The sequence below is a fragment of the Diadema setosum genome, chromosome 3 (assembly GCF_964275005.1).
Source record: "Diadema setosum chromosome 3, eeDiaSeto1, whole genome shotgun sequence".
Lineage (NCBI taxonomy): Eukaryota > Metazoa > Echinodermata > Echinoidea > Diadematoida > Diadematidae > Diadema > Diadema setosum.
Genome location: NC_092687.1, coordinates 31,858,439 through 31,878,686, shown reverse-complemented (window position 1 = coordinate 31,878,686; position 20,248 = coordinate 31,858,439). Strand labels below are relative to the sequence as shown.

Sequence of the window (20,248 nt, the reverse complement as noted above, 5' to 3'; positions counted from 1 at the left end):
GTACTGTAAATAATATGAAAATCAAACTTGATACCAGCCCTTATCGGCAACCAATAGAGACTATGGAGGACTGCAGTTATGTGTTCAGATATTGTTTTGGGCGATACACGCATTCCGACTGATTTGGGATCAATTGGAGTCCCTCGAGCTGAGATTCTGGAACTGCAATGAGCAAACCATCATTATGAATAACAAAGTGACTGGGAATAATGCATGCACCAGTTTCTGTTTCGTTGTTCTATACACAGAAAGTTGTTTCGTTTTTCAATTCTGTGCAGACACACAGAGATTTACAGAATCCAATTATCTTGGCTATAACGCCATGGTCGCGTGCACAATGAATGCAGCTTATCTAACTTAACCTGTAGTTACTGAATAGGGGACTACTGTATATTCAATTTATACATTATCAATCGGATGAGAACCTGTCAAAGAGTAAATTGCGGATATCATATACCATTGTCAAATTCACTTTCTGTTCTATACATAGTATCAATGGAATGCTATGAACCACTTCAGCATTACCAAATCATGAAGTGATATATCATAATTATTTCCCTGAAACGGCTGCATTTGTATGAGCGGGAAGAGTTTGGCATCATACATAGCAAGAGTCGTGACTACAAGACTAAATACATGTATTATACAAGGTTTTAGGACACTTTGAATCATGCTGCCCCCCAAAAAACAACAACAACAACAAACAAACAAACAAACAAAAAAAAAACAACTTAGTGAAATGTTGTATACCCTACTTCCATTAACCTATGATCTTTGACCTTTGAATACATGGCTCGCATTTTTTCAACGAATAGGCATTTGGATGCAACGTAGGTATATATAAAAGAAAAAAATGTTTTAGGAAAATGCATTTAAACACTTCAGAAATAATTATGGAACAAGTAGCAAAATATTGACACGTTCACATCTTCCGTAATGACATGACAGAAAACTTTCCTCACCGAATCGTTCTGCCGTAATTCATGAGCAAGTCATGGATATAATTATACTTAGTACGATTAAAAGTATACATTGAGTCATTGCAAAAGTATCTAATGAAAAGTATGCTTCAGAACTACATCATTGTCATTAATTCTATAACACTAATAATATAGAACTATTGGTCCGCCATATTGCCTAAGAGATCGTTGTCCTCCTACGACGTTTGTTCAGCAAATAAGGCACAGAATTTAATTTTGCACTTCGGCCAAAGACTCTAATCTTCTTTTCCGCTATTCTCAGACATGACAGTATGCTGGTGCTGTATGAATTAGAAACGGAAGCTTACAAATATTCACCATCTAACAAGGCAAAAGCGAAATGATGTCTCGTCCACGTATCGATTTGTGATTACAGAGATTTTCAAATGATATATGTTGATGAAAGTTATTATTCATCCAGTCGATGTAGATTTGAGACGAATTATGAATCGAAGAACTGGAATTTAACTTACGTTTTTGGCAACGTTTCGCTGATTAATCACAATCAGCTTCATCTGGCATCCTTCCAGAAGAAGGCTGGTCGTTATATACGTGAAGCTGTGTAGGAACGTCACGCAAGGGTGCACTACCCGTGCGTGACAGACGACTTGGAATCTCACGGACTGCCCGGTCCCACGTATCCGTTTTGAGTAAAGGATTGAACTATGCTGTGACTCCTAAACAAATACCAGTGTCTGAGTTGATTACAGCCACGGAATCAGCGATCAGACAGGGACAGTTCAAGCCGGCAGAGGCCGATGAGTTACGGCATGATGTTAGTAGCCTGATTAACCGCGCCGAGCTACCCAAACAAAACATCACTAAACACGAACAAAAAGCACTTGAAGACTTAGCAAAAGATGAGAAAGTTGTTATAGTTCCTGCAGATAAAGGAAGATGCGTGGTTGTGCTGGACAAAAAGGATTATGTGGACAAATGCCATAAGCTCCTCGAGGATGATAAGACCTACAAGAAAATTGGATACAATCCCACCAATGGATACAGGAAAACAGTTCATGCTCTTGTCAATAAGTTACACAAGGAAGGCGGTGTAAGTGACGAACAAAAGAGATTGCTCACTCCACCGACAGAGCCGGCGGTACCAGCGTTTTATGGACTCCCTAAAGTGCATAAACCGGAACCGATCCCGGTGCGACCGATAGTAAGCAGCATTGACTCGGTCACCTATGGTCTGGCCAAACACGTGGCTAAGATTTTGGGACCTTTAGTAGGGACTTCATTTCATCACGTAAAGAACACACAGGATTTCGTAGACAAGATCTCTCAGATCACATTGGAAGATGACGAGACCATAGTTTCTTACGATGTGAGTGCGTTATTTACCTCTATTCCCCCTGCAGAAGCCATACAAGTTGTTAAGAAAAACTTGGAGAACGACAGCCAGTTAAAAGACCGCACCAAGTTATCTGTTGACCAGATAGTGGAGTCAGTGAGTGTGTGTTTAAACACCACATACTTCTCATTCCAAGACCAGCACTACATTCAAAAACATGGCTGTGCTATGGGATCCCCCATCTCACCTATAGTCGCTAATCTGTATATGCAGGACTTTGAAACAGGAGCCTTGAAATCATACACAGGATCTAAACCTCGGGTTTGGCTGAGGTATGTGGACGACACTTTCGTCATTGTGAAGAAACAGGAGACGCAGAAATTCTTTCAACACATAAACACTTGTGATCCGAACATTTCATTCACAACCGAAGAGTGTAAGGACCAGAAACTGGCCTCCCTGGATGTTGAAGTACACATTACATCGGATGGTTCATTGGATACAACGGTATACCGCAAGCCCACCCATACCAACCAGTACCTTCATTTCAACTCCCATCACCCGCTTGTACATAAACTATCAGTCATCAGAACACTCTTCCATAGAGCAGACTTGGTGGTACAAGATCCAACCGAAAGAGCCAAAGAAAAGAGTGACACCAAACAGGCACTAGCTAGATGTGGATATCCGGATTGGTCGTTCTCCAAAGCCGAGAGTCCCAAGCGAACTGGCAATAAATCCGCCCAAAGAAGTGGCACCAGCTTTAGTCACACAAGGGAAATCACCATCACCATCCCATACATATATGATCTTTCTGAAAAGATTAAAAGAGTCTTTGGAAAGCATGGAATCTCCACCGCCTTTAAACCCCACAACTCGCTACGGAAAAAGCTGGTACATGTGAAGGACAAGATTTCAAAAGAAAAACAGAGGAATCTGGTATACGGGGTGAGGTGTGAACAGGAAGACTGTCAGGACTTTTACATCGGGGAAACCCAACAATCCCTCAAAGCCCGTATGAGCCAACACAGAAGGCCCAGCAGTGTGGATTTCAACCCTGACTCAGCGGTATACACACATCTAAAAGAGAAAGGCCACTCATTTAACACAAAAGACGTGGTCATTCTAGACAGGGAAGCCAATTGGTTCAAGCGCGGTGTTAAAGAGGCCATTTGGGAACGAGTGGAGGAACCTAAACTGAACAAGAAGGGGGGCTTACGGTTCAACTTGTCACATACGTGGGACCGGGCAGTCCGTGAGATTCCAAGTCGTCTGTCACGCACGGGTAGTGCACCCTTGCGTGACGTTCCTACACAGCTTCACGTATATAACGACCAGCCTTCTTCTGGAAGGATGCCAGATGAAGCTGATTGTGATTAATCAGCGAAACGTTGCCAAAAACGTAAGTTAAATTCCAGTTCTTCGATTCATAATTCGTCTCAAATTCAAATGATATAGTTCATTGACTTTTTGACTGTTGACGTAGTCGGACTTCACCAATATTAACACTTGACAGCAATCATTAGATGATCTGAGGAGTGAATTTGGTGGTCACATAGCTCAAAATTGTGGAAAATTATTGAAAGAACACCAGAATACTATATCGACAGTGTTTATCAGGTGAGATACAAACATAGAACAAGTTCCAGTGGGTTTCAGGAGGTTACTTTTTATCTAGGTTATTGTATATAGGTTATTTTTTCAGCTAGGCTAGCCTAGCTGGAAAAAGTTGGGTCTTTAAGGGCGTCTGGAGGCTACCCCCCACCACTAAAAACGTCTGGCAATGGTCATGCATTTATCCTGTAAGTGTAACGAACAAGTTCCAGTGGGTTTCATTAGGTTACTTTTTCAGCTAGGCTAGCCTAGCTGGAAAAAGTTGGGTCTTTGAGGGCGTCTGGCGGCTACCCCCCACCACTTAAAACGTCTGGCAATGGTCATTCATTTATCCTGTAAGTGTAACGAACAAGTTCCAGTGGGATTCATGGGGTTACTTTTTCAGCTAGGCTAGCCTAGCTGGAGTTGGGTCTTTAAGAGCGTCTGGCGGCTACCCCCCCCCCCCCCCACCACTTAAAACGTCTGGCAATGGTCATTCATTTATCCTGTAAGTGTAACTAACAAGTTCCAGTTGTTTTCATGGGGTTACTTTTCTAGCTAGGCTAGCCTAATTTTGAGGGGTCCTTTTCTTTTTTTGGCCCTCCTGGCCACACCCACCACCGATGACCAGCCAGACGTGCATTTCCACACTCAGGGGCATATGTACTAAATTGCTATACACATAAAAATTGGTAACCTTTTCAGCTAGGCTGACCCCCGCTGGCTCCCGGACTATAAGGGAAATTGTTGTTGTTGTTGTTGTTGTTTTTTGCTATTATTTTTTTTTCTGTATGAGGGGACTGCATTCTACAAGCCCTGCTTTTTAGCAGCCCCCTCCATTTCCAGCAATATTGTTTATGCATTCACCACAGTGACGTAACAGTTATTTGTATCTCTGTTGATAATTTACCTGTATCTCTTTTACAATGTTATTCGCATTGTGGTACTGATTTCATGACATCTGTGTATTCGAGTGTTTCATTGTATTTCTAATTATTTTGTTTGATGGAAAGGAAATAAATCAACTTGAAAAAATGAGAACGAATTTGGTATTTCTCTATAGTCTTACCCACTTTACGCTCCATGGAATGTGTATTACATTTTTGTATAAATATTGTGCTTGGGTGTGGGAGGGGTGTTTGAATGTCTTGATGTCTTTTTTTCTGGAAATTTAATAAGCATTACTTTATTATAAAAATCTCCTTAACAAAACCCAATAAGTCATGAATATCGCTGCACAACGACAGCGTAACCACAGTTTGTCTATTCCATGACTGTAAGTAATAATTTTCTTACTCTAATGTTTAACTTATCGATCTATATTGTATTATATTTGTGGTATAATTATGTTATGTATTCTTCACATTTATGAAGTTTATTCATATTTGAGTTGCACAAATAAAATTTAAACCTCAAGTTCAAAATTTCATATATCTTTTATCATTGCAAAGCAAATTAAAGGATTACGATTTTTTTCACAAATTGTACGTAATTGAATTTCAGTTTTCCCCAGTCATGCCAGTGCACAATGTAAGACAGTCCACTATGTGATAACCTTGCTGTCATAACACACTGACTTTAATAGCAGGGATCGTCACAGAAAACAATACTGTCCATAATTATCTATAACAATCTGTAACTATCCCTAACTATCCGAAAATATCCGCAACTCTCCGCAAGTGTTCAGAACTATATATTATGTGCCAACTCGTAAGAATATCCGCAAGTGGACGCAAGTATTCGCATCTGATCGTATTTGTCCGTATCACCCGCACTTTTTCTCGGTATGTTTTGAATAAATTTTCTAGTGACGGCAAAGGATCCGCGGGAGTCCGCAATAGAAATGATTTTTTTGGACGTAACGCCGGACGCAGAGCATTATGTGACTGGGGCTTAATATCGCACTGCGCGAACACAATAATACAACTGTATCGTCTTCGCGCAATCCAGTTTGCCTATCAGACAGTCTGTACGGTTTCAGATGTGGAATGAAATGGGAATTTCTAGGACCCTAGGTGTGGAATATAAAGTAAATAATCAACTTGTAGTTTCAGGCAATGAGACAAACTATCACTTTCTCGGCGATCTGAATGTGTACGCAATCTTTCCTCAGCTGCGCTTCGGAAAGATAGCGACATCCAGATCGCCTCGGAGGTGATAGTTTGTCCCATCACCTTCACCAACGTTGATTATTTGCTTACTATTGATATGGATGTAGGGTTGTAGAGCCCACTAATGTCAAAATCGACCACTAATGTCAAAACAGCCACTAATGTCATAACAACCACTAATGTCATAACACGTCGACGACAAATGTCAAAATCGGATTAACCACTAATGTCATAACACGTCGACGACAAATGTCAAAATTTCCATTTTTACTGCAAATGTCTTAACACGTCGACGACAAATGTCAAAATCGGATTAACCACTAATGTCATAACACGTCGACGACAAATGTCAAAATCTCCAAATTATACTACAAATGTCATAACGCGTCACAGGGGCATATCCAGGAATTCCGTAAAGGGGAGGCGCTTTTACAAAATCAAAGCTGCCGCACCACTCCCCCATTTTTCCCTTTTTAATTTTATTGTTTTAACTAAAGAGAGAGAGAGAGGGGGGGGGGGTACCAGAGGGGGATGCGCCCCCTTTTTGATCCGCGATTGCGTCAACCACAAATGTCTAAGCTCATTGCATGTAATACAGGGGCGGATCCAGGAATTACGTAAAGGTGGGGGGGGGGGGCACCTTTACATAACTAAAGCCTGGCGCATCCCCTCATCTTTTTATTATTTATTTTGTTTTGAAGAAAATAAAGAGAGGGAGCACCAGAGGGGGATGCGCCCGTCGCGATCCGCGATTGCGTTAACCACAAATGTCAAAACTAATAAATTGCTTGCATTACAGGGGCGGATCCAGGAATTCCGTAAAGGGGAGGCGCCTTTACAAAATTAAAGCTACCGCACCCCACCCTTATTTTTCCCCTTTTTAGTTTTATTGCTTTAACTAAAGAGAGAGAGAGAGAGAGGGAGAGAGGGGGGGGGCACCAGAGGGGGATGCGCCCCCTTCTCGATCCGCGATTGCGCAAACCACAAATGTCAAAACTCACTACTTGTAATACAGGGGCGGATCCAAGAATTACGTAAAGGGGGGGGGGGGGCATCTTTACTAAAGCCTGGCGCATCCCCCATCTTTTTGTTCTTATTTATGTTGTTTTGAAGATTTTTTTTCTTTTTATTTATGTTGGGTTGTTGGGGTTTTTTACAGAAAGGGTGCACATGAGAGGGATCCGCCCCCTCACGATCCATGATTGCCTCAACCACTTAATGTCATAATTCCTGGATCCAGGAATTCCGTAAAGGGGAGGCGCCTTTACAAAATCAAAGCTGCCGCACCCCCTCCCCATTTTCCCCTTTTTAGTTTTATTGTTTTAACTGAACGAGAGAGAGAGAGAGAGAGAGAGAAGGGGGGCACCATACAGGATGCGCCCCCTTCTCGATCCGCGATTGCGTCAACCACAAATGTCAAAACTTATTGCTTGTAAAACGTGGGCAGATCCAGGAATTACGTAGTGGGGGTGGGGGGGGGGGGTGGGGGCACCTTTACATAGTAAAAGCCTGGCGCACTCCCCATTTTTTTATTATTATTTATGTTGTTTTGAAGAAAAAAAAAAGAGGGGGGGGGGGGCACCAGAGGGGGATGCGCCCGTCTCGATCCGCGATTGCGTCAACCACAAAATGTCAAAGCTCATTGCTTGCATTACAGGGGCGGATCCAGGAATTCCGTCAAGGGGAGGCGCCTTTACAAAATTAAAACCTGCCGCACCCTTTTTTTTTTTCCATTTCATTTGTGTTGATTTTGCAACAACAACAGCAAAGTAGCTACCGCACCCCTATTTTTTTCTTTATATTTCTGTGTTTTAACAAAAAAAAAAATAGAAAGGGGGCACCAGAGAGGTATGTGTCCCCTCTCGATACGCGATTGCGTCAACGACAAATGTCAAAACTCAATGCTTGCATTACAGGGGCCGCGACGGCGGGTCCGGGAAGTCCGTAAAAATAAACAGAAATAAATAAGTTGTGGGGAGTTACGCCAGCCTTTCATTTTGAAAAGACGTCTTTACGGAATTCCTGGACCCGCCCCTGTAATGCAAGCAATGAGTTTTGACATTTGTGGTTGACGCAATCGCGGATCGAGAGGGGACTCATACCTCTCTGGTGCTCCCTTTCTATTTTTTTTTTTTTTTTTGTTAAAACAGCGAAACCACTCCCCTTTCTTTTTATTTTTTTTTCTTTTGTTTTAACAAAAACAGAGACGGGGAGGGGCCGCCGCACCCCCTCTAGATGATGCAAGCAATGAGTTTTGACATTTGTGGTTGACGCAATCACGGATCGAGAGGGGACTCATACCTCTCTGGTGCCCCCTTTCTATTTTTTTTGTTAAAACACAGAAATATAAAGAAAAAAATAGGGGTGCGGTAGCTACTTTGCTGTTGTTGTTGCAAAGTAAACACAAATGAAATGGAAAAAAAAATAGGGGGTGCGGCAGGTTTTAATTTTGTAAAGGCGCCTCCCCTTGACGGAATTCCTGGATCCGCCCCTGTAATGCAAGCAATGAGCTTTGACATTTTGTGGTTGACGCAATCGCGGATCGAGACGGCGCATCCCCCCTCTGGTGCCCCCCTTAAAAAAACAACATTAATAAAAAGAAAAAAAATTCTTCAAAGCAATTAAAATATTAACAAAAAGATGGGGGATGCGCCAGGCTTTAGTCAAGGTGCCCCCCCCCCCCTACCCTTTACGGAATTCCTGGATCCGCCCCTGTATAACAAGCAATGAGTTTTGACATTTGTGGTTTACACAATTGCGGATCGAGAAGGGGGCGCGCATCCCCCTCTGGTGCCCCCCTCTCTCTCTCTCTCTCTTTCTCTCTCTTTAGTTAAAACAATAAAACTAAAAAAGGGAAATATGGGGGTGGGGTGCGGCAGCTTTAATTTTGTAAAGGCGCCTCCCCTTTACGGAAATTCTGGATCCGCCTCTGTAATGCAAGCAATGGGTTTTGACATTTGTGGTCGACGTAATCGCGGATCGAGACGGGCGCATCCCCCTCTGGTGCCCCCTCTCTTTTTTCCCCTTCAAAACAACATAAATAATAACAAAAAGATGGGGGGATGCGCCAGGCTTTAATTTTGTAAAGGTGCCCCCCCCCCCTCTTTACGCAATTCCTGGATCCGCCCCTGTATTACAAGCAATGAGTTTTGACATTTGTGGTTGACGCAATCGCGGATCGAGAAGGGGGCGCATCCTCTCTGGTGCCCCCCCCCCCCTCTCTCTCTCTCTCTCTCTCTTTCATTTAAAACAATAAAACTAAAAAGGGGAAAATGGGAAGAGGGTACGGCAGCTTTAATTTTGTAAAGGCGCCTAACCTTTACGGAATTCCTTGATCCGCCCCAGTAATGCAAGCAATGAGTTTTGACATTTGTGGTTAACGCAATCATAGATGGAGAGGGCACGCATCCCCTTATGGTGCCCCCTTCTATCTTTTTTAACAACATAAATAAAAAGAAAAAATGGGGAGGGGGTGTGGAAGCCTTTGACTTTGTAAAGGCGCCTCCCTTTACGGAATTCCTGGATCCGTCTCTGTAATGCAAATGATGGGTTTTGACATTGACTTGTGGTTGACGCAGTGGCGGATCTAGAGGGGGCGCTGCGGCCCCTCCTCGTCTCTGTTTTTGTTAAAACAAAAGAAAGAAAAAAGAAAAAGAAAGGGGAGGGGTTTTGCTGGCCTTTGAGTTTGTAAAAGCACCTCCCCTTTACGGAATTCCTGGATCCGACCGTGTGACGCGTTATGACATTTGTGATAAAACCCGATTTTGACATTTGCGGTTGACGTAATCGCGTATCGAGAGGGGGCGCATCCCCCTCTGGTGCCCTCTCTCTATATTTTGTTAACAGAAATAAAAATAAGAAAATGGGGGGGGGGGGTCTCGCCAGCCTTTGATTTTGTAAAGGCGCCTCCCCTTGACGGAATTCCTGGATATGCCCCTGTGACGCATTATGACATTTGCAGTAAAATTTGTAAATTTTGACATTTGTCGTCGACGTGTTATGACATTAGTGGTTAGTACAATTTTGACATTTGTCGTCGACGTGTTATGACATTAGTGGTCATTATGACATTTGTCGTCGACGTGTTATGACATTAGTGGTTGTTATGACATTTGTCGTCGACGTGTTATGACATTAGTGGTTGTTATGACATTTGTCGTCGACGTGTTATGACATTAGTGGTCGATTTTGACATTAGTGGGCTCTACAAGGGTATCCGCACGGCGATGGGATCCACACGGATTAAAGTGAATCAAAATGATCTGACTGAATCACGGCGCATGTATCATGTGTATTGGGAGTGTGAATGCAGAAGACTGTCGTCAAATAAGCATACAGCTGGAAGATACTAATGATATGGATGCAAGGTACCCGCACGGCGAATGTTGCTTTAGTAAATGGTGCAAACTTGGTGTTTTGTAATGATACAAGGATACATGCTATGTAATAATATGCATGATTATAATACGACATAACGATCTATGTTATTACTTGCCAGACGTACACTACAGTACAGGTTATACGTTTTACGAGATGGATCCGTGTATGAACCGGTTTACATTATTTAAATGGTTGTTCATGAATTGTATTTGACGATTGATCATGGAAAATAATCGTCATATAATGAACATAACAGGTTGACATACAAAAATTTTATTCTTGCAAATATGTTGAATTTGTAAATATTTAGAATGAGAATGATATCAATACAGCGTTCTCTATTTTTAGTCACCCAAGTGGCATATTTCATCAATGATATTAATTGGATGTGCTCACAATAGAAAATGACCAGTCTTTTGCACTCTTAACATTAAAAACTGGATGATACCTTCTCATTTTTGTTGTGATTGTTTACTTATGTCATGTATGTGTATCATAGGGGATGTATAGACGTAACCAGATTAGAGTTCCCTCTGCTGGCTCCCTGACGTTGAGAAAACAAAATCAAATCAATGATATCAACTATATAAGTAAAAACTTCGCTATCAGAATGAGAGAAAAAAATGGTTGAGTAATTGTCTTCTTTGTTAGTGTAAGTGTGCATGTTCCCTCAGATTTTATGTCAGTATTTAAGAGAAGAATACTAATATCCTCAATTATAACTGATGTAGAATAAATCTTGCTACCTGACATTGATTTTCAACGATATTGAAACGAATGGTCAAGGATGAAAACATTATAGCCAACGACTTCTTTCCAAATCAGAAAATGCTGTTACCCAAACGAGAGTGAACAATAAATAAAATGCCAACAACAGAAAAAGATGTTATATGGTGTGGTGCTACAAAGATGGTCGATTCTCCCAAAACACGGCAATATCAAAGAGGCAAATGCTAATGGAGGACAGGCTTCATGGAAAAAAGACATTTGATCATGAGACCAAAACCAACCAACCAACCACCCAACCAAACAAACATACCACCCAAAAAAAAAAAGAAAAAAAAATCCTAATTTTATTGATTTTTTTTTCGGGACCTTCGTGTATTCTGGTGTTAAAACTGCTTCGTTGTTATCGCTGGAGATACTGAAAAGCAAATTACGTAATCCAAAAAAACTTGATACTGTAAATAGCTGATTTCATTTGTGTGATATTGCACGTAAGTTTATTGAATATAGTATGTGAGTCCTTTTATTATTGTAAACATTTACGTTGTACCAACTACCAACGATAATCGATATTTCTAATCTTTAATAATATTTCCTCTTTTGGTGATATTGTTGCAGACCTATGTTAATCCTCTTGGTATCAAGCCATTCGCTTAGAGAAAGCTTGAAAAGTTGTATAATATATGTGTAAGTTGCTAACGGTACCACCAACGTGTATAAAAAAAAAGGTGTTTTATTTGTAATGGATTTCTGAACGGAGCTGGACTCTTAATTGAGTATCTGAATATAAGAACAACCCAAGTCCATGGAAGACCATTTCGAGTAAACTTTAAAAAACTTCATATCTTTTTTATTTGTCCAATAATATTCTATTTAACTGTGATGGGAAGGCAACATTGTACATACAAATTAGAACAAAATTATGTCATTATGACAATTAACATTTACATTAATTGTGGAGAGGCCATTTTGTGTGATGGACTTGGGTTGTTCTTTGAATCATTTGGACTTGGGTCGTTTTTTGAATCATCTGGACTTGGGTCGTTCTTTGAATCATATACATGATATTCTGCTATAAAGATGAGAGAAGGATGAGAGAGGGCGCTATGATATGAATGTACGAATTACCCAAGTCCGTCATTCTGACATTCATATAATTACAATTTCCCATGTCAAACTGAATTCGGCCAAAAATTGGACTTTGGCCGTTCTTATATTCAGATATTTAATTGCTAAGTATAATTATATGAAGAGTTTGTTTGCAAAAACCAATAAGTCCATATTTGCCAAACGGAGATATTTGCGATTAAAGGTGAAGAAAAATAAGGAGAATAATAAGAAAATGTTTGCTTCTTTTGACCATAACTTCAAAAATGTACCTTTATATGTAGTGACCAATATATCATTTAAAAGGTATTATTTTGTGCCTTATGACAGAGACCGTACTTCAAAATCTTCAAAAATGGACTTATCGGTTTTTGCAAACAAACTCTTCATATATATATATATATATATATATATACACACACACACACATATATATATATATATATATATACATACACACACATATATAATTATATATATATATTATATATATATATATATATATATATATATATATATATACATAGTGACAACTTTGATCAAATAGAAGTCTTCCTTTCCTCAAAGTTCTCACTATTTGTTATTTCTTTCTGGTCATTTTTTCATTTCTTTGAAGATTATGAAGGTCTCTGTCATAAAGTACAGGAAATACCTTTTCAGTGATATATTGGCCACTACATATGAAGGTACATTTTTGAAGTTATGGTCAATAGAAGCAAAACTTTTCTTATTAACCTCTTTATTTTTCTTTACCTTCAATCGCAAATATCTCCATGATCCCTGTTTTGTCTTTAGGGACGTGGGTGTAGGTGTCACTTTGGACACTTCCCAAAAGGGTTGCCTTTGAATGTTCACCCTTTCACAAGATAGATATTGTCGAGCAACGTCTACTCTATTGATTATATTGCATTTGTTAAAACAAAATGCCCTCGCTAAACAAAAGGAAAGAATTTTTGAAGGCATGGAACATTGAAATATACATTAGAGTTATTAGATAGTGAATGTTTTCTATTTTGCCGTGGGGTGGGTTGATTTTGAACACTTCCCACTTGGTTGCCTTTAAATGTGCACCCTTTTTACTACATAGATTTTGCTGAGTGGTGTCTCTTCCATTATAAATATATATATATATATATATATATGAAAAGAAAGTGTCATTGCCTTGGGAGTAGGGGCTACATTCCACATCTCCCACAAGGTTGTCCCTGAATAGATACCTTTTTTGACTGTATACATAGTGTAAAGCAATTTCTTGTCTCCCAGGGAGGTGCTAGTGAAGGAGAGACAACTGCTGCTTTCCTTTGAAGTCATGCACGGCACCGCCGGCAAATTATGCGTTCATTTATAGGTGTTCCCCATGTGCTTTGACAAAAGAGAGCATCAATGATCGGGACTAGCGCTCTCACATCCAGAAATACTTGCCCCAAACGGAATTCACTCTCTCTTTCAATGTGATGGTAACAATGAAATTGTGTACCTTGAACTGGAGCAGCGAATCAAAATGCAGTGTAAAACTGACAATTTTAGCAGCAAATAGTTTAAAAACACCCTGGACCACGCTTTAGCAGAATACTTTATTTGAAAAATCAAAATATCCCAGATTAAAAGATAGAGAAGTAAGATGCGGAAATGTACACATTATAGAAACAATATTAGGTTTTTAAGAGGGCCTAATTTTCATTTCATTTCGATTTGCGCATTACGAAGAAACTAGAAATACATGTTTATAATACTGAATTCTTTTTAACTATTCTAAATCTATTCGAGTATTTCATTTAAAATTTTACGGTGAAATAAAGCTTGTAATTAAACGAAAGGTGTATTACGTTCCTCATCTCCTAACTTCGTCTTGAGACTAGAGCGGTGCCGAGCATGACTTAAAAGCGTAGTGGAATGCTAGACATCCCATTGTAACGCCTTGAACCCAAACATGTGTTTGCATGAATTACGAAGAGTTGTCACTCCATCTCTGTAACACCTCCCTGGTCTTTCCTTTCCATGGCATATTCATAGAAAGGAAAGTGTTTTGATATGGAGGGAGCGCCTTTTTGGACACTTTGATTTATGAACTACTGTAATTGCGTTGGTATATTGCGCGTTATGAGGGAAGGGACAATAATTTGGGCACTTTTCAAGGGGGCTCCCTTCGAATGATCACCTCTTTAACTACGTACATTGTAGAGCAGTATACAATCTTCAATTTACTCCATTAAATTTTATAAAACAAAAGTGTCTTTGCTAGAGGACCGTAAAGCGTGTATCCATGGAACAAGGATATTTGCGCTGGTACATGATTATTTCATATTGTGTTACCTTGTCTTGGGGTGGGGTAATTGGGGCACCTTCAACATTGTTCCTTTCGTAGTAGATCCATTTTCACTTCATAGACTTTTTATATCTCTACCATAACTTCCATTGCGTTTTATTATACATTCAATTGTCTTTCTATAAAACAGGAAGGACGTTTTTAAAACAGCTGTACTCGAGTTTGTATAAATATGTTTTGTACCTGGCCCTGAGGGCATAACTTCGGTTTCCCAACCCCGTGGGTCGCTTTGAATGTGCACCATGTATTGTAGAAAAATGTGTTCGCGATCAATGTCATTTTTTCTATAGAAACAAAGGTCTCGTTGGTAGACCGTCTTTTTAAAACCATGTACAATTACAACAACTGGGTAATGCATGTTTTGCAAATGGCCGTGGGGGTAATATATTTCATGATCAATAGGGGTAACTTTGGGAACCACCCTAAGGTTTACCTTTGACTGTGCCATCTTGAATATCTCAAAACCTCAAGGATGCAAGAGTTTTGATATAATTTTGCATCATACTATTCATACTACATTCTGCAAAGTTTCTATTTGTTGAAGAGAAACTAAAATCCTGAATTTGAGCACTCTTGGTTTGCTCATATCGGGCGCTTTAATGCAATTAAACATGCTATTTTTTTCTGTTAACAATTACAAATTATATGATAATAATTTTGCTTATTATGCAAATGAGAATCAGATTATCTACATAGAAATGCTTGCTTTGGATTTGCTGACATTGTAAACGTAGTTTCAACACTTACGTATTCCAATTTGATAACTTAGAAGCATAGTAGTGATGTAGGCCTATTTCTGTTCTTATGGAAGCCAATTTGCATATTATTCAAATATAAACACTTTGCCCCATTTGGGACTTTTAGTATGGTGTTTAGGAGCCTGAACAAGTTACATTGCAGTTGAATTTCTACTGTTCCAATTAGGTGTGCGTGATGCATAACCAATAGCGTCTTTGTAAGTGGCATTTTGATATGAGATTTGTTTTTTTTTTCTCTTTTCTAAAGTCTCTCTACACGCTATGTATCGAGTTCAGTCTTCCGTGATATAACGATGTCAGCGTGTCGAAATAGCGTTAAGACCACCAGTTGTAGTGTTCAAAATATATGTGACTGACTTTATTCTGAGGACAACTTGCCCTCAGCAAACTTCGATGAACATATAATTTACATAACCAATATTTATATAATTACAATATAATAAAATACTAAGTTCAATTGGTTGTTGCAGATAATTTGAACATATTATATTCAAATTATCTGCAACAACAATTGAACTGAATGGAACGGATAACTTCAATGAAATGGAGGAGTCTAATTCAATAAATCAACCAATAAGTAAAGAGGAGCATGATATGATGAAAACAGGAGAGGGTAATTACGTGATAATGGGAGCTGTATGGCTCAACTCAAGAATCAGGTGTGGGATGAAATGAGTGAACACACCTGAATAGAGAAAGAATGAAAGTGACAAAACTGAAGAAGAGGAAAGGTATCTGAAGTGATGGTCATGGAGGTGACAACTGAATATCAATAACTTAACTGAATTAATGCCAGACAGCAAGGCAGTGCTGAAAAGCAAACTAATGCAAAATATTACAAGGTCTAGACAGACAACAAAAGGAGAGTAGACAAACCAGAAATACAGCAAAGTTAACAACGACAAAATAATGGTCCTACACTAGCGTAACGGTTGTCAAGCCCTAACCTGTAAATGATATCACTTTATAGGTGTGTTTTAAATGACCGAGCCAATCAAAATTTACAGCTCAGTCTAGTCTATCTGTATCAAATTTCATGAAACGCTTGGACGCAAATGCACATTAGTGTCTAGCTGTATCATGTATATTAACTGTATCACTTTCGTTACTTTTACGGAGTATGTCTTAGTCTATCTATCAAGATAAAAAATGAGGTTACAAGAGATCAGATTTGAAGAAGGATGGTGAAACAAAAATTAATGAAAGTGTTTGCCAGGTATCAGCAGGTTATTTCCAATCTGCCATGGATAGATCCGTTGGTTGCTCCACTTTGCGCATGAGCAAAAAAGGTCATTTGTACAAACAGGCATTTTGGTTTGTTATCTTTCTTATCTCACTGAGATAAGCATCTGTAATGTAATGGTTATTCATGTATCCAACTATTGATATACACTCAGCAAAAAAAGAAAGTAAACGCTTTTTCAAGTTTACATTTCTCACATAATATTTGGCTGAAAGCTGATGTACTATATACCATATTGAAGGTAATTTAATTGGCTATCAACCTGGCAGGTCAACAAAAAGACAAACTTTACGAATGAGTGAACACCATTGTTTTCCTCTTCCAGGGCACAAAATCAAAAATTGCAAAACTGAACAAGGTGTCATTCATGCGTATGTGCGTATGTGCTCTTCCATAGAACAAATAACAAATTTCATACAAAAAGAAACCTGAATTAAGTTGCAAAAATATTATCTTTGATCTCTATGATATCTTTAAAACCCAAAAGATCAATAAAGGCTAAAAATAATGGAGGAAAATAAAGCATCTTATGTCAAATGTCGACTAAAATGAAATAAGAGATGAAGTAAAAGTAAACAAAAATGGTAGAAATTTGAGGGCTTTTTTCAAATTCGGAAATTATAAATAGTGTTTAGTTCTTAAGATTGTCACATGGACTCTTAAATCACTAGATTAAAAGAAATAAATAAAGAAATTCTGCTCATTTAATCATCTTTATGCTTATTAATCCCTATGTCATTTGAAGTTTGACTTGACAGAAAATTCTTATTTTTCCCCTTTAGTTTCCCACTTTGTTTTTCTTAGAGGTTATAAAGAGATAAAGAGAACAAAAACTATTTAATTCATGTCTCTCATTGTGTTAAAATGGTCTTTTGTTATCGTGAAGGGCATTTGCAAATGAAAGAGAACATGTCAATTTTTGCAATGTTAAATTTTGTGCCTTGGAGGACAAAAACGAATGTTCTCACTCATGCGTAAAGTTTTCTTTTTAATTAACCTATTAGCTTAAAAGCCAATTAGATTACCTTTAACATGGTATATAATACATTGTTTTTTCATGAAAACCTTTCATGAAAAATGTGACCTCGAAAAAGTGTTTACTTTCTCTTTTTTTTTTCTTTTTTTTTTGCTGACTGTAGATGGTGCTTGCCAGCACATCCACCTGACAGCAAGCCTGGTATTTGGCAATATCAAAAGAAAATATTGTTAATGCATTCAATACAAAACAATGAAATGGATGCCTTCTGAAATTTCAATTGACCATTGTGGTCACCTGGTCTAAACGCAAGTTCATTCTTTGTTTGAATATAAATTCCATAAATTGTTACGTTGGGCAAGCTTACGCATTTTCTCGCTTTGGAAACGAGAGAAGTGCTTAAACAACTGATAAAAAAGAAAGGTCATTTGTATCAATTTGTACATGAGCTCATTACGAACTGGCTTATTGTGGGAGTCAGCAAGTAACTGCCACAGGAAAGTCAGTCGCAATAGTAAAACTACGACGTAGGACGCTACATGATTTACAATGACGTGCTTTATATTTGCATTCATATACCACATAAGTAATTATGTTTGACCTCTGGATTACTTGAATTTGGAACACGTGACCGAGAGCTGTTTTTCTCCAAACATACATGGTAATATCACACAATTATGTGATAGTCTTTTTAGTAAGCACATTTTACATACCCGCAATCGTGGAACCGATAAAGGTATCGCTCGCATCTATCGGCTACGCGAGTAGCTACTAATTTCTATAGTGGCACACATTCGTGCACATCGCACAATTATCGACACATCAGTATCGCTTGTTGTCATCCTAGATCTACCGTACAGTTGCAGATCTCTCATTCCACTACCGCCGCGCAATGGACCGTGGTTGTACGGTGCAACCACACCAGCACGATCATACAATAAATATCTACATCATGGTTGAGTATATTTTGCTGAAATCTCTAGTTGGTCAATCGATGTGGGATATAAAGCAAATAATCATCTCCTATTTCTCGGGCAATGGATACACCATTGCCTCGGTGATGCTTGAGGTGTCTATCAGCCCTCGACTTCGGCTCGGGCGGTCCTGAAAGACACATCGCGGATCACCTTGGCGATGTTAGATTATCCCATCGCCCTCGCAGTCGATGATTATTTGCTTACTACCTTTGAGTGGAATTCGCGTGCGAATTTAAAGGAGACCTCCGGATGATTTTCAGATTATTACATTTGAACAACTACAAATTACTTATACTGAGTACAGAATTTCAGAATTTACAGTGATTGGAATGGGGAATACAAATGCTTCCAAAATTTATAACAAATTGCAATGAACAAGGATGATGACATGGCAGCCTCACCATAAGAATGCATGAGTTGAGGCTCAAGGAAGCAGAACAAAAGAAGAAGATATGCATACATTCTACACAGGTTAACTTGTCAATCAAGTGGTATTGTAATGGAATTACACTGCTACATTTCTCAAATACGTGAGGCTCCTATGTCATCAACACTGTTCAGTGTAATTTGTTTCAGATTTTTCAGAGTATTTTTTATCTGTTCAAAGAGCACAATAAATTCACGAATCTATACATGGAGCAGCTGTACTACATGATGTAAAATTACGAAAATCGTCTGGAATGCCCCTTTAATGCACACAGAGACCTGCACAGAGACATTGAAGACAATAATCCTGTTCTGGAACAATTGTGTCGTGTTCTACAAAGCTGACTACATAGTAATACACGATGCGCTGGGATTGCTTTCTATAATGCTTAGCTGTGTGAATTCCTGTATGAACTCTGAACCTAACGCGTCTTGTGAAAAACATGCGTTAGGTTGGAACGGTATAAAAATCACAGAAAATTGTTGAAAATGATCTCGTATAATGTATACATTGTACATTTCAAGTTCGGTACTATTGTGTAGTGTTGGTCCTAGTATCATCAGGGAGATGACTGTCCCCTTCATTCAGGGGTCGGGGGACCACATGCGTGTTCCCCAAAGCTGTGGTAAAAAGGATATGTATATATATATTTTTTTTTTTCGCACTGAAGTCTGACCTGAGAGGTGTGAAAAAAGGTGTTCTTGAAATTGTATTATTTGTGTTATAAAGACAGATTTTTTTTTCGTTACTCTTTCCTCTCAACTTATGAGATAAAAGATAGTTGTAAAGAAATATTTTGAAGATCATGAAAAAAAATCCCCATGATGAAGAAAAGGGGGAAAATAACCTATAAGGTATTGTAACGGCAACTTCATAATACAGGAGATGATGTGAGTGTGTGTGTGGGGGGGGGGGGAGGGGGGTGGAATGAGAGCTTACCCGACATAGGTTTCGTCTTTTGGTTCTAACCTGACGAGTAGGCTACCCAAACTGTGTCAGTTGGATGTAATCAATGGTAATTTTTCCTATATTATCCTTCTTCTTCCTCTTCTTTTTTTTCTCTCTCTTCTTTAACTCATAACCAAGCTGGCAGAGAACATTCCGGCAAGCTAATTCATTTAAATTCGCTCAAATGATACTAATCGCATAAACCTGTAACTTTAAACTTAGGTCTGTAACAAATGTCAGAAATGTCGAAGTTATTTTAAAGACTTCTATCCTTTCCTCATTTCTTGAAAGTAACGTTACACCACTTAAATCTTAAAATACTAACGTAACGTCGCCTTCCAAAGTCAGGAAATAATTTCGAGAACTGGTTGCAATTTCTGAACTTACACATTCTTAAAACAG

General features: G+C 39.0%; 1 protein-coding gene across 1 annotated transcript; it reads left to right on the top strand.

The window, feature by feature from the left end:
* The first annotated feature begins 1,244 nt into the window (after window positions 1-1,244).
* On the top strand, window positions 1,245-3,654 carry LOC140246782 (uncharacterized). The gene is made up of 2 exons (XM_072326116.1): window positions 1,245-1,263; window positions 1,673-3,654. The coding sequence occupies exons 1-2, from the start codon at window positions 1,245-1,247 to the stop codon at window positions 3,652-3,654; spliced, it is 2,001 nt and encodes a 666-aa protein (XP_072182217.1).
* The last annotated feature ends 16,594 nt before the right edge of the window (window positions 3,655-20,248 follow it).